This window comes from Hippoglossus stenolepis, chromosome 16 (genome assembly GCF_022539355.2).
Source record: "Hippoglossus stenolepis isolate QCI-W04-F060 chromosome 16, HSTE1.2, whole genome shotgun sequence".
Taxonomy (NCBI): domain Eukaryota; kingdom Metazoa; phylum Chordata; class Actinopteri; order Pleuronectiformes; family Pleuronectidae; genus Hippoglossus; species Hippoglossus stenolepis.
In genome coordinates this window covers 19284151-19298960 of record NC_061498.1, presented here as the reverse complement: position 1 = coordinate 19298960, position 14810 = coordinate 19284151, and the positions used below count along the sequence as shown (strand labels likewise).

At 41.6% G+C, this 14810-nt stretch overlaps 1 protein-coding gene across 1 annotated transcript; it reads left to right on the top strand.

The window, feature by feature from the left end:
• Positions 1-8400: 8400 nt before the first annotated feature.
• aoc2 (amine oxidase copper containing 2) lies at positions 8401-14539 on the top strand. The gene is made up of 5 exons (XM_035181299.2): positions 8401-10054; positions 11060-11178; positions 12322-12488; positions 13339-13471; positions 13584-14539. Exons 1-5 carry the CDS (start codon positions 8500-8502, stop codon positions 13872-13874), a joined length of 2265 nt encoding a protein of 754 aa, XP_035037190.2. The 5' UTR covers positions 8401-8499; the 3' UTR covers positions 13875-14539.
• The last annotated feature ends 271 nt before the right edge of the window (positions 14540-14810 follow it).

Below are 14810 nucleotides of genomic sequence, written 5' to 3'. Positions count from 1 at the left end.
ACACACTCCCTTTCCTACACACACACACACACACACACACACACACACACACACACACACACACACACACACACACACACACACACACACACACACACATACCCTCTGTGCAGTGCAGGTTCTGCAGCTTGCACTATACTGCAGTGTGGTGCACGGGGACATCTAAGGGCCAAAAGAGAGAAGTACAGGAAAAACACTGCAGTCTCCCCTCCCTTCTCTTCCTTTGTCTCCTCCTCCTCTCCTCTCCAGCCCCTAGCAGCCTTTTTTAAACCCGGGTGTAACCGCTAAAAAAAGGCAATTGACTCCTTATATACCATTGCCAGTAGCTGAGATTGCCGTTCTTTTCCCCGGTGTGTCATGTTTGATGTGTTTTATCTTTATTTCTGTGTCACCTGTATAAGAACAGTGTAAACACCCTTTTGACTTTGTTTTGTTTTTTAAGTATATTTAATTTTTGATTCTGACAACAACAAAAAACTGGCTCTGTTATAACATTTTCAGTTTAAAACAAAAATGTTTTTTGGTAAAAATGAAAAATCAAGCTGTCTGAATGTATAAGGACCCTTTCCCAGGTGCACTGGAATGTATAATGGGAGCCTTTATGAAACAGTATGCATGCACGCTGTTTTATAAATCTGATTACTGCTGATGATATCTGATGATATAGATATACATTTTGGCACATGTGTTTTTATGCTTTTTTGCACACATAGACTTTTAGTATGATTCCCACTTGTTGTTTTACGAATGAGTCCCCAGATACGGGTACAAGCAAACAAAATATTCCACCATCATGATATTGTCACTTATAGACAGCACTAGATTACACAAATCAAATAATTGCTATAAAACATAAACTTGTATTGCCATGGCCTGAGCGGTTTCTGCACCTGATATTGGTGAATAAGTGCATCACTTGTGTGTCGTCTAAGGAATACAAATTTACTACACACCTCTTCATCCAGGATCTCACCCAAACTGCTATGCTTTTTACTGCCTTCCCAGCACAGATGCCACTTTGTAGACACAGTCCAAGCTGCTGGTCGTCATTCATGTTTCATGCAGCAGGTGGCGCAGGGGGACGTCTAACTGCAGAACTCCAGTGGTTACTATTGAGTCTTCAGCTTGTTTTCCATGCCTTTAGTTTGTTCTAAGCGCTACAATTAAATGCAACTTCCTGATCGTCAAGGACCAAACATCTATTACTTCCAACAATCCTCATGTGTGGTCAGCCCAGTCTTTGGAGATTTTGGATATTCTTCAAATGAATCCCAAATTCATAAGATTAAGTAGACAGCAATGACTGTCTTCTCATCTGAAAATAGAGTATCAGATAAATCTCCTTTTTTTATTTGTCTTGAATTTATAGGACTGGATACCTTTGTAAATGATAGTCCAGTCAAAAAATGTTTGACTAATTTGTAAAGTGTTTAGTAAAATTGTTTCATTTTACTAAAGTAATTTTACCAATCAATCCAACTCCCCTCCCAGTTCACACTACAATACCCTAGTGTCCTGGTCTTTAGTTGCATAATTCAATTAGAGGAAATATAGTCAAACCAGAAACCTCATGGAGCAACTCGGCTGCAGACACATAGCCATAGATGCCCGAATGGATGCTCGCAACATGCAGCAGGTCCATGCCACAGCCGTCACACACGCAGCCGGTGTGGCCCAGGCAAAAGGCCTTTTTTCTCAGGTTATGTCCACACCAACATGTTTTAGTTTTAAAATGCGTCAATTGTACATTTTACCGTGAACGCTACTTAAGATGAACTGAGATGAGGCCAAACCAAACTATGTAAAGTATAAATAAATGCACGAGACGATGACATATTAAGTGATACACACTGCAGAGCAAGGGAGATCTATGATGAGCTGACCATCTGGAGCTGAGCCTGGGAGTTGTCCAGTAAAAGCCGGAATGTATAGAGGCCACAGGGTTGATCTAAACAGTCATTTGGAAAGCTTGAGGGGGAACAGATGTGTGTGTGTGTGTGTGTGTGTGTGTGTGTGTGTGTGTGTGTGTGTGTGTGTGTGTGTGTGTGTGTGTGTGTGTGTGTGTGTGTGTGTTGTTAGAACTAGCAGTCCTCCTTTCCACATTCTCTATTACAACATCTAACTGGGGAAAGTTGCTCTCAGGTCAGCTAGCATTATGGGCCAATCACAGACACACAATCTTTTGGCACTGCGGGAAATGATGTTCCAGGAAATTGCCTAAATTTTGGAAGAAGTGGGCAATTTTCACTCAAAATACAATTCTATTCATTATGTGCTACTCCATGCTCATTATCGACTCATCACTATGCTGATGGAGGGGCGGTGAAGTGTTGACATTTAGGCTAAAAACATGTAGTAAATGATGCCATTTCGAGTCGAGAATTTGAATGTCGGGACTTATGGACACTTGGATGATGTCACAGGAGCAGTATGGATGCATTTTATGCTTTTTTATTGTTGTTTTATTATGTTTGATGAAGGAGTCGCCAGTAACTTCAATTGTATTGGATTTGGCTGCAACGCTGTTTACCCCTGAAACTCCCAAAGTGTTTTGTGGACTCAAACACTTTACCCATCCCTCCATCCGCATAGTGGTGAGTAGATAATGAGTGAATTTTCAGTTTTCGGTGAACTATCCCTTTAAGTTTCAAGTTTTATTTGTTGTATGTAGGTTAACACAGGGTCAACAGTACAATGAAAAGTGTTCAGCTTCAGCAGTGCAATTAGAGCAATGATGAATTCAAATAAAACAAGGTAAAAAAGCTTAATGTATAAAATAAATACAATACTATAAAACAATATACATTGGAGGATGCAAGTGTTAAACCAAAGTGACAACCTTAAACTGTATAGGAATATTTATTGCACATTTTCCAGAGGTGAGTAAGCAAAACAGGGATCTAACCAGATATGCAGAGGGTTGTTGGATATGAATTGAACTGTGATTTCTTAAGTTGGGTGGTGTGTGCAGCCCTGCTCCTGCACTGTCTGCCAGATGGTAATAGAGAGAACAGTCTGTGTGCTGGACGGCTGTGGTCCTTGATGATGCTACGTGCCTTCTGCCGACACCACTGGTGGTAGATGTCCCGGAAGGGCGGGAGCCTGTTTCCTGTGATGTGTTGTACCGCCTCTATTGTAGTTATTTGTGGCTGTGAGCAGAACCGCTCACATACCAGACTGTGATGCAGCCCATCAGTAAGCTCTCGATGGGGCACCGGTAGAATTTTGTGAGGATTCTGGCGTTCATACTAAAAATCCTCAGTTTCCTGGGAAAAGAGAGATGCTGACAGGCTTTCCTGACCATGGTCACTGTGTGGAATGACCAGGAGAGGTCCTCAGTGATGCGCACTCAGAGGAATCAGAAGCTGCTCACCCTCTCTATATCAGCATCTTCAATGAGGCTGGAGGGGAGTCCACTTACCATCTTACCATAATACCACAACTACTAATACTTATACTTTATTATTATATTTAAATGAAAAGACAGAAAAAAGAGATTGAATGGTAATATGATAACTTTTGTGCACACCATGCATGTTTCTGTGTTACAAGTGGAATACAACAATCCTGCCTCTGGACCGGGGGCCTGTATCACATGGATACCAACTATCTTAGGGTCCAACTCAGGTTTTCTGGTGTCACAAAGGAGTCTCTCTTTATTTGAACAGAATGTCATTTATAAAACCACATGAGAAGAATTCTACCTCTTCTGTGTACTTATTTAGTATGTGCTCCAATAATCATAAATCAAACATCATACTAAACTGACAAAAGCTGCTTTCAGACATTAACTCAACTCTGGAGAACCCCAAGACATTCTCTTGAGGGGCGGTGTGTGAGAAGCAAATGTCCAAGTGAAAGCCCCTGGACTTTCCACGTCTCTCTGGGCCAGCTTGCTAGTAAAAACTCAATAAAACAAAATTACCATGCATGTAGAAGACATAGACGAAGATGTCAAGAGAGTTTTTGGTGATAAGAAACTACGCTGATGTGGTGCAAACAAAAACACGTGATCTCTGCAGCTGAATTTTTATATTATGTCCTGCCTCTGCCTGCTTTACTAGTCCTTACCTGACTACACTAAAATCATTTCTGGAGTATTCATATTATGTTTATTCATCACACATTCCATGACTTTTAACAGGCCTTCCTAAAAAGAAACTTAAAACTCATCCGAAACTCAGCCGCAACAGTTTTGACTTGATCTCAAAAGACAGCTCACATCCCCCCTGTTCTTACAGCTCTACACCGGCTGCCAATAATTCACAGGGTTGATTTTAAATCTCTTAAAGGAGCTGCGCCTAAATACATAACATGTCTGTTCTGTATGTACTGTGAGGCTGTGGCTGAGGGGTAGAGCCGTCTTCCTCCAACCAGAAGGTCGGCAGTTCGATCCCAGTCTTCCCCTTCTGCATGCCGAAGTGTCCTTGGGCAAGATGCTCAACCTCGAACTGCCTCTCATAGAAAACAAAAAAAAGGGCTGCCCATAGATGCACTGTATGAATGTGTGTGTGAATGGGTGAGTGGCAAACTGTACTGTAATGCACTTAGAGAGGTCACCAAGAATAGAAAAGCACTATATAAATACAAACCATTTATCATTTACTTGTGCAATACAACCCTACGAGACCTCTGAGATCCCTGGGGAGTGGTCTGCTGGGGGTACAAAGTCTAAACAAGGAGAAGTAGCTTTTAGTCACTTTACTCCTTTAATTTATTTTCAAATTTTTTAAAGATTTTATCCTATTCATTTGTTTTAATCTCTTTCCCTTTTTTATTTGATTTCTTTTATCTGTGTGTTATTTTGAATGTTCCTGTGAGAGCGGGAGAGCAATGGGTTTTCCTCATCCTGAAAAAGCACTTAGGTTATTACAACGCATAGGGGAGGGGCTCTGTTCTAAACATGGAGGAAAACCTTCCCCTGCTATAGAGTTCAAATTGTAGAGAGCAGTAATAAATTCAGAATTAAACATATGTCAGTGGCTTTTGTTTCCTTCAATTTCTTTGCAACAAAGTTCGCCAAAATCAAACGTAAGACTGTAGTGCTGTGCTGTTCACGTGGTCTTGGTGGGAATGTGTTCCATAATATGGTTGCTGACACGATATCAACACATGTACTTCTGTTCATGTGAATCAACATGAAATACGAATGGGTCAAAGTTTGCATGTATGTGTGCGCATTCTCAACTTTGGCGTGGGAAGCAGCTTACTCATCTGGCGGACCCCATTTTGTGCGTACGCAACAGTTTTAAATAAGGTCCCTGTTCTTACTTACTTGAATTGAAACCTCTGAGCTCCAGGTTTACTTCTTTTACATTTCACATAAAATTGGTAAATAATTCACTGTTTAATATTATTTCATTTAGACCCGTTCTTACATTTTAAAACATGAAACTGCATACAGGAAGTATTTGTGGAATTACATATATTTGTGTTTTACAGCGACTATGGTCAAATGAATTAACATTGTGCTATATGAGTCGGAAAATATTCAATAAATTCTGCAGTGAGGTGTTAGCAACATTTTCTGTAAGTTCATGTCCCCTTTTGTTTAGAGGGTCATACCTGGGACCTACATCACTGACCCCAGTGACAGATGGATAATAGATCTTAAGTACTGCCTTGGAAGCTCCAACTCTGTTCTGTGCATACGAAACAGGTACAAATAAAGCCCCAGAACATGAAAATAACTGTAAACGAAAACTAGACAGAGCCCGTAATAGAGATATTTTGGCTTCATTTTGTGTCATCCATATACACTTTAAGTCCATCATTGCATCGTTGCACTGTATCATGGAAAAGGGTGATGATATGTAAGCCACCCCCCCAAGCATATGTAAAGACATAATATATTCAAGTAACCCTAACCCTATCAAAACGAATTATTGCTCATTGCAGGTTAAAGTTTCCTCACATTGGAACACTCTCTTTATCCAAACATGCCATAGTCCATCTGAAGCCTGTGGCTGTTGTCTTGGATTAAAATGTTGTAGAAACGTCTGAAAAATATGTGGCTGTCAAAAACACATGCAAAGGGTCAGGTTTCAAACACAGGAGAGAATGCTGAATGCGTGCCTAATGTGGGACAAACAATTCCCACCAGGCTGGCAGGAAGCACGGCGGGTCAAGAGCAAGCCAATTAGCCCTGCCGTCCCTGATGGGACCTGGAAGAAACAACAACAGGGGTCCCATCCATTGTTGGTCCTGTAGTCTTTGCGTCCAGCTTCAGTGATATATATATATATATATATTCCAACCTTTTTCCATTACTCCATCCCAGCCTTCCAAGTGCAGTCTGGCCCCACACTGTTCAATCTTGGGAGTTTGTTCATTAAATTCTTAATTCGATTTTTGTGTTATTGTGCAACTAACCCCGAACCCCCCCATACAATGCTTATAATGCTCATAAATGTAGGATTAATTACAGGGCTGTGATTTAATGCAGTATTAGCATTAGTTTTTGCTATAGGTTGTTGTTTGTCCTAAAGCAGGGGCAGAGGCAGAGGCTGGTGTACAAAATCTATTTTGCTCTCTGAAATAGTTTCCAAAGGGAGTTATTATTGTGCTTTGGTAAATAATTCATATTCTGCTGGCTGACCTTGGCACTCTATGAAGTCTAAAATGCCTGACACAAAAGTTGAGTAAAAGTTACTTGGAGGGATGTTTTGTGTTGCTCTTTGGTTCAGGCTGTGTTATTTAGCTGTTGTAGAGTAGGCCCATTATTTTCACCATAACCTGGCAGTTTACTGATTAATTGATTTACTAATCTGTAATGTCTGTCATATTTGAGTCCTACACAAATCAAAACAAATGAAAAACCAATGGAAGATAAATAAAAACATATTCTCAAGACAAGAAATGGGGAAAAATAGTCTACCAGTTTAACTTAAGTTCTTCAAGTTTGTCCAGCTTAGAATATTTATATCTGTTGATTTATTCCAAATCTCCACAACTCAAATTTATTACAGTAAATGTAATTTTGTTATTTTACTCCAAGTCAAACAGAATGTGTCTGAGGTGCAGACCTGTCATGGTGTGCAAGTTTAAGAAGACCATGTAGCTATTTTCATATGGGGAAAAAGTTGAATTTCTGGGGGATTTGCAATGCATGTTGGTATGTGAATATAACCCTGATTCTAGATAACTCAATTTGACAGGATGAGTAAAGAGACATTTAGTCAACTGAAGCCATGAGAATTTATTTGAATTTTTGTTGAAGCAAAAGACTGAATTGAATTGTTGGCTCAATTTCTATTTTCACAATGCTGATGATTTCAGTTTCTATAGCAACTTGTAAATGTTTTTTTTTTTTTTACAATGATGACACAGGGGGAATGTTCTGTGTAATATTAGAGGGAGATAAGAGGAGTATGAACTTACTCATAACGAAGACTGTTGGGATTTTTAAAGTCTGATACTGCTTTCAAAATTACAATTACAATTAACATCCTGAAACATTCAGGCACAAAACTATTATAAATAAAAGATTTGGAAGTGTCCACCTGAATGACATGAATGACATACACTCAAAACAAATGTTTTGAGTGTAAGAGCAAAGGGGTAATAATCTGATAATATTCTTCGCTGTAGTAACTGTTGTTTTCACAACATGACAAGAAACAACGTAACACGCACTAAAGATGCACAGCAAGTTTCCATCCAGAATATTTTATTCAAAATACACATCAGTGTGAAATAGTGCATGCTGGGAAATCTGCCATTGAGGCAGTTTCTTATGGACTGAAGGGTTGGAAGTCCTTAAACAAACTTCCAGGCATTATATGGAAATGACATTGTATTGATTTGCTCCTTGTCTTTTTTGTTTAGTGTTCTTGTTTTTGTGTCCTCTTTGTGAAGCACTCAACAGCTGTTCTGAAAGGTGCTGTATAACTAAAGTTATTATTGTTATTTATTAGTACGACTGTCTAAAGCTAAAGAGTTCATTCTTTTAATGAACTCATCAAAGTTTGGTCAGAGGAAACATTATCAGCATAACACTAAGAAAACATGATTCACAATAAATTGCAATTTTTGCAAACTTTGTTCCCATCACCTGTTTTGTGTGATTTGGAAACTTCAACTCTCCATTCAAGTAGAAACATGAAAAAGGAGACGGCTCTTGCTTGTGGGTCTGGTTAGATGGTAACGTGTACCTCGAAGCGCATGAAGCATTTTTTCATGTGTGATCATGTTCATATTTATAGAGTTTCTTTTCTGTTTCAATCACATTGTCGCTATCATTATCAAACGATTAAGTAGCGTGCGTAAAACAGTCCTGTTGGCTGTGTGGCCGAGCTGAGGTTGGATGAATCAGCAGTCACATAACTGTTCGCTCCAAGGAAGAGGGAGGGTCAGGGATTATGGAATCCGTGCTCGGGGGAGATGTTGAGGGTCGCGCCTCTCTTCTGTAAACTCGTCGGACTGCTCGCCGTTACCAAGAACACACTTCTCTGCGCGCGCTCTGTCTCCCTGAGCCCGTGCGTAAACGTAGAGTGGAAAATGAACTCTGTGGTGAAATGGGCGCTCGTCTTCCTTGTGTTCGTCTCCATCGTCCTTAACATCGTTCTGATTGGCAATCCCTCCAGCAGGGCACCCAAATGTTCCGCTCAGCGCGTCCACCCGCTGCGGGGCAAGCACGACGACCACAGCCTTGTGTTCGCGGACCTCACCCAGGAGGAGTACTCGCAGGTCCAGCAGTACATGCTCCATCAGAAAGACTTGGACATATCCACCAACCAACTCACCAAACCATCTGAAAATTTCTTGTTCTTAATAGACCTCTCCTTGCCAAAGAAAGCTGACGCACTGGCTTACTTAGACGGCAATGGTCCCAAGCCAGTGAGGGGGGCGACGGTGGTCGTGTTCCACGGGGCCCAGGGCTACATCAAGGAGTACCTTGTGGGGCCTCTTCCTAACCCCACAGCCCACAGAGATGTCACCACAGAGAGGTACAAGACGGAGCTGCCCATCAATGCGCGCACGGTCACTGTCGGTGAATACGCTTTGCTTTTCCGGTTGTTGGAGGTCGAAGTTTTTTCCCAGCTGGAGAAGCTCCTGAAAGAGAGTTTCAACGCTGAGGGCAAGAAGCTGAACGCGTTTGAGCAGATGCCCCGCGGAGTCCGGTCCGGGGACAGACAGACCTGGATCGCCTTCCACAGGGATGTTAGCAGCATGTACATCCACCCGGTGGGCTTCGAGGTGCTGGTCAACCACAAGAGCGTCAACGCGTCCGACTGGAAGGTCGAGCGGCTGCTTTATAACGGTCAATACTTTGACACTGTGGGAGATCTTCAAAAGAAATATGACAGTGGCTCCGTCGAGAAGATAGTATACAAGAAGTCCCTTGATTATGGCTCTCTGAAACCCAGGAACAAGCCCCTGCAAGTGGCCCCGCAGCAGTTTTACATGGAGGGGAAGCGCTTCAGCGTGAACCACAACCAGGTCCTGTACCTGGACTGGAGCTTCGCCTTCGGGATGAGCTCTCTCACGGGCATGAGGGTGTTTGATGTTCGGTTCAAGGGTGAGAGGATCGCCTACGAGCTGAGCGTGCAAGAGGCCATGTCGGTGTATGGCTCCGTAACACCGGGGATGATCATCACCAAGTTTTTTGATTCAAGCATCGGTATAGGGCGCTTTGCGCACGAACTGGTCCGTGGCGTGGATTGTCCCTACGCCGCCACCTACGTTGACACATATCGCTACATCGATGTCCCAGTCCCCGTCAGATTCAGGAATTCGATCTGCATCTTTGAGCACAACATGGGTCAGCCCCTGCGGAGGCACTTCGCGGACTTTTTCCACAACAGTTATGGAGGGATGGTGAACAGCGCCTTAGTGATCAGAACGATCACAGCTATAGGAAACTACGACTACATGTGGGATTTCATCTTCTACCAGACCGGAGCAGTGGAGGCCAAGGTGCACGCCACTGGCTACATCTCCTCCTCTTACCTGGTGAACGGCAGTCTGAGACACGGGCACCAGGTGGCGGAAAATGTCCTGGGAAACATCCACACCCACTTCATCAACTTCAAAGTGGACTTGGATTTGTTGGGTGAGAGGCAGTATCCAAGCCTTTATGGGGCCCCTAGTAGAATTGGATTTGAGGGACCCCTTCACCTTGGTGCTGCCAATACTTAAATCTATTATCAGTGCTAGATCATTTTCACATGATATTGTGTTGTGCATGATTACAATTGACGTAATATATATAATAAATTAACTCCAGCCTTTTTATTGGACATTTAAAAGCTATAGTTTGGTTATGCTTAGAGCCATCTTATGCAGCACCACATTAAAACCTGCTTATCTGTACAGGGCGGTATAAACAGTATAAAGCTGGTCAAAGAGAAAAGGCTGATATTATTTTACCATAACATTTGGTTTAGAAAAATGAAAAGACTGATATGTCCATCGTGGCCACGGGACGCCTTGGCCAGGGTTTGGCCGTAGCCAGGATGATAGAATCATTAAGGTCATGAGTTCAAGGCGGCTTACCAAGGGGTCTTCTTATGTAATTGATATATAGTGGGATCCTTGTATGTATCAGCTTCTCTTTTTGACAGCCACTCACCTCAAAAGCTCTCCTGCTCCTATAGAGTAAAAACTAGATGCCCCTTTGTCTGTTATCAGAAGCTGATGTTATAACCTATGCGCTAAATAGATTTGATAAAGGGCAAGCAATCCGTTTGATTTCCAACCTGGGATTAACCATTTTAAATCCCAGACCTTGTCTTTTGAGGTGAAACTGATGCAGGAACAGATTTGATCAGTGTATTATATGCAGACTGCAAAGCCTAAAACAAAGTTACTTTGAAATGCTCCATAGAGCTGGGGATGAGGAGAACGTCCGAGTTGGCAATAATTATTTTTGGGTGGATCAATATACATAGTCAGTATTTGTAGACAGAAAAATATTGATCAGTACAGCTTTAGATTAATTTAAAACGGGAACAGAATTTAAAAAGAAATTAACCCGTCACATGATGCTAAAAGAGAATCCAAACCAAACAACTGAATGCAATGTTATTACAAACATTTTTGCATTGTTCCTCTGCAGGAGTGAAGAATGTATTCCAGACGAAAGACATGGAGTTTGTTAACGTGTCTCTGCCATGGATGCCTGATCACTATGCTATGGTCCCTCAGCTGGTGGAGAATCAACTCAACACAGAGAAGGTTTGCCTTTATCTTTATTCACTTCCTTTGTTTTTAACTTGGGTTTTAAAGAGCAGGAGTCGTGACTAACACTCTGTAACAAAGGTCTATTAAGAAATTCATCCCTGGACTGGGGGATGTGTTATTTGACCTTTAAAAAATCACTGAATGTATGCTTTATTATCCAGGGATTGTAAAAGTTAGCTAAAGTTATATAAGTATTTCATGCATCAGTTGTACACATTATAATCTTCATACTCAAACATTAATTTCTCGAAACGCTACACAAACTTTACATCATGACCTTCATGAAGGAGAATTGCTGTATTAAACTGCAATAATGTCAGCAAGGTGTTCCTAGCTATTCATATTAAACTACCAACTGAGTGTATGTATGGTTTCATAGTTGTGCCTCCTTTCAATATTTCAATGTTTGCCACATTAAAAAATGGCTAGAGCTGCTTTCAGACATGCACTGAACTCAAGATATTCTCCTGAAATGCTCAGAGTGATAGGCTCCAGAGTTTCTCAAGAGATTCTCCTGCCAGGCCCCTAGTAAAAACTCCAGAGAAAGTCTTAATGAGCCCAGAATGTCCTCTGCATGATTCATTGATGATGTTTGTAACACAAGACAGATGTAAAAAAAAAAAAAAGAATACAAAGAGAAAAAGTGTTGCCACATACGCTGACACTGACATCAGACAAATATTAGTTGGTGGAAGCAAACAAATGTGTGTAATACTGGACTCAGTTCAGCACAAAGACCCAAGATCACAGATCTATAGAATCTATATCAGCAGAATGGTCATCATCATGGGATAGGAAACCCTTGTGATCACTGAACACTTGTTTCTTCCTCATCCTTCCATTCACGCACTCCTCTTTCAGTGTCAGTGCTTCAATCACGCAACATTATGCATGAGTGTCCACGCAGTACTTTTATATTAAGACCAATTGGACCGATTACTTCACACATCAGTATAAAAGCGTCTGCCAAGTGAGTACATATTAATGTCACTGTAGTTTTATGGGCAGATGGTTATTCTTTATCACTTATTACTTTATTGGTTTTATTACTTTCTTATGTTCTGTTTTTGTGGCAGCAAACAAAGCAACTCTTAAATTGTGACCATGGGAATAATGTCCACTGTGACCCTTCCACAGGAGGCAGCCCTGCGTTACAACACCAAGACTCCTCGCTACCTCCATATCGCCAGTGACAAGTTGAACCGCTGGGGTCACCAGCGTTCCTACAGGCTGCAGGTGTACAGCTTTGCAGGTGACCCCCTTCCAGAGAGCCAGGCTGAGGAGAGGGCCATGTCGTGGGCCAGGTGAGACTGGACAGCTGCAGAGTAACCCTCTCATCCTTAAATGTTCATGACTGAAAACATGTCATTGTCCCATGATTAAAAGTTAAGTCAGATTCAAGATACCCATGGGGCTATGACATATGAAACCCAGCAGCCTCAATTTGGTTTGCATTGGTTTAAATTTGCTGTATTAACTATGCTATTGAAAGATCACAGTCAGTACTTGGTCTGGGAAGTAACAATTATAGGATGAGCCCCCCTGTGGAGAGGGAAGGCTTGGAAACAGAGGGTGTGCCTGTGTTTCAATGTGGACATTTGTTCAAAGCACGAAGCACTTTGGAAGATATTCGTGAGGATTGGATATAAGGACTGCATGTTTGAAACTTCTTCTGTTTATTCTGCTTCCAGCTTTGCTCCAGGCGTGTCCTGCTACAGATAAAAACTAACAACAATCTCTTGACAGAAACTCAAGCAGCAATACCAGTAAAATCCACAACATTTCTAAAATAACTTTTTTGAATTCAGATCGGGGCTTATGTTTGTGATTAAACAGATTGGATTATGGGATATTATTGGACAGTTTTTTTTACATTTCATAGACAACATTATTAATCAGGATCAACAGATTCATATTCTACTCTGGGCTGTAATTGAATACATATCCTATAGTTTTATCACAAAAGCAGTGAAAAAGCAGTAAACACACCAAACGTCACCAGTAGACACGTTTGCTGTTTTATGCTTTAGTTCCATCCCATGCATTCTCAGTAAGGTCAGATAATGCTGACGCCATTAGTGCAATGTAAGGAAATTCAGTTTGCTGTTGTCCTGTAGCGACCACTCTATCTGCACCTCCTCTGTCTGTCTCCAGGTATAAGGTTGCCATTACAAAGCATAAGGACTCAGAGCAGACCAGCAGCAGTCTGTACAATCAAAACAACGTCTGGACTCCAGCTGTTGACTTCAGCAAGTACATTGAAGACAACGAAAGCATTGAAAATGAGGTGTATTTATATGGAATCTATAAGTAAAACTAATAACATAATACAAAAAATTGTAAACCTTAAATCAGACAACATAGCTAAAGGAATTTGTGTGATGTGTATGTGTCCGCAGGACCTGGTTGCCTGGGTGACTGCCGGTTTCCTCCATATACCACATTCAGAGGACATCCCCAATACGGTAACTGTGGGTAATGGGGGTGGGGTCCTGCTGCGGCCCCACAACTACTTTGATGAGGATCCATCCATAAACTCTCCTGATGGAGTGTACTTTGGCCCCGGCAGCGAGACTAGCTGTGACACCAACAGGATGGCCTGCCTTGCTCAAGAGCCCTGCAGCCCCGTGCTAGAGCCCTTCACTTACCATGGCTTTGATGGAGTCATGAAGTTTGAGGATTGGGTCTGATTTATTGACCACTGCTAGGTAATAGCTTCCCAGACTTGGGGATTTCAGAGATGGGCTGATTCAGTAATCTATGCATAAAGACGTATGTGCCAGTTTGAACATGATTATAGAGGCAAATTGGGATGGTTCATTATTTGTGCTGCATGTGTTTTAAAGCTGCACTGTAGACAAGTAATTGAGCAAAGGAATGTTTCATTATTTTGGAGAATATGTTAATGAGCTTTTTTCTGGGTGTGAGAATATTGATACCACACTCATACCTGTATGTCAGACCTAGAATCGGGAGGTGGTTAGCCTAGCTTAGCATGAAGACTGGAAGCAGGAGGAAACAGCAAGCCTGGCTCTGTCCAAACTTAATAAATACGCCCATCAAGGATGGGGATAAACATAAAACTTCAGAAAAATTGAATAAACCAGAAATTCATTTTTGTGCTTTAATAACCAACCAACAATGCCCTGCACTACCAGTGTTTTGGAAACTACAGTTTTCCCATTATTAATGTTCACTACTACTGGAGGCACAACGTTAACAACAACACTTTCATTTCATACATTTCATTTCATTTAGCTGACGCTTTTATCCAAAGCGACTTACAATAAGTGCATTCAACCATGAGGGTACAAGAATCAAGAAAGTACAACTTTGTTCAAGAAAGCCAAACTACAAAGTGCTATATGTAAGTGCCATATAAGTGCTACTATATATATTTCTTTTTAATCTTAAAATGTTGTATTCAAGGTGTAGTCGGAAGAGATGTGTTTTTGGTTTGCGGCAGAAGATTTGTAGACTTTCTGCTGTCCTGATGTCAATGGGGAGCTCGTTCCACCATTTGGAGCCAGGACAGCAAACAGTCGTGATTTTGTTGAGTGGCTAGCTGTCCCTCGCAGTGAGGGAGCAACAAACAGATTGGCAGATGCAGAGCGGAGTGGACGGGC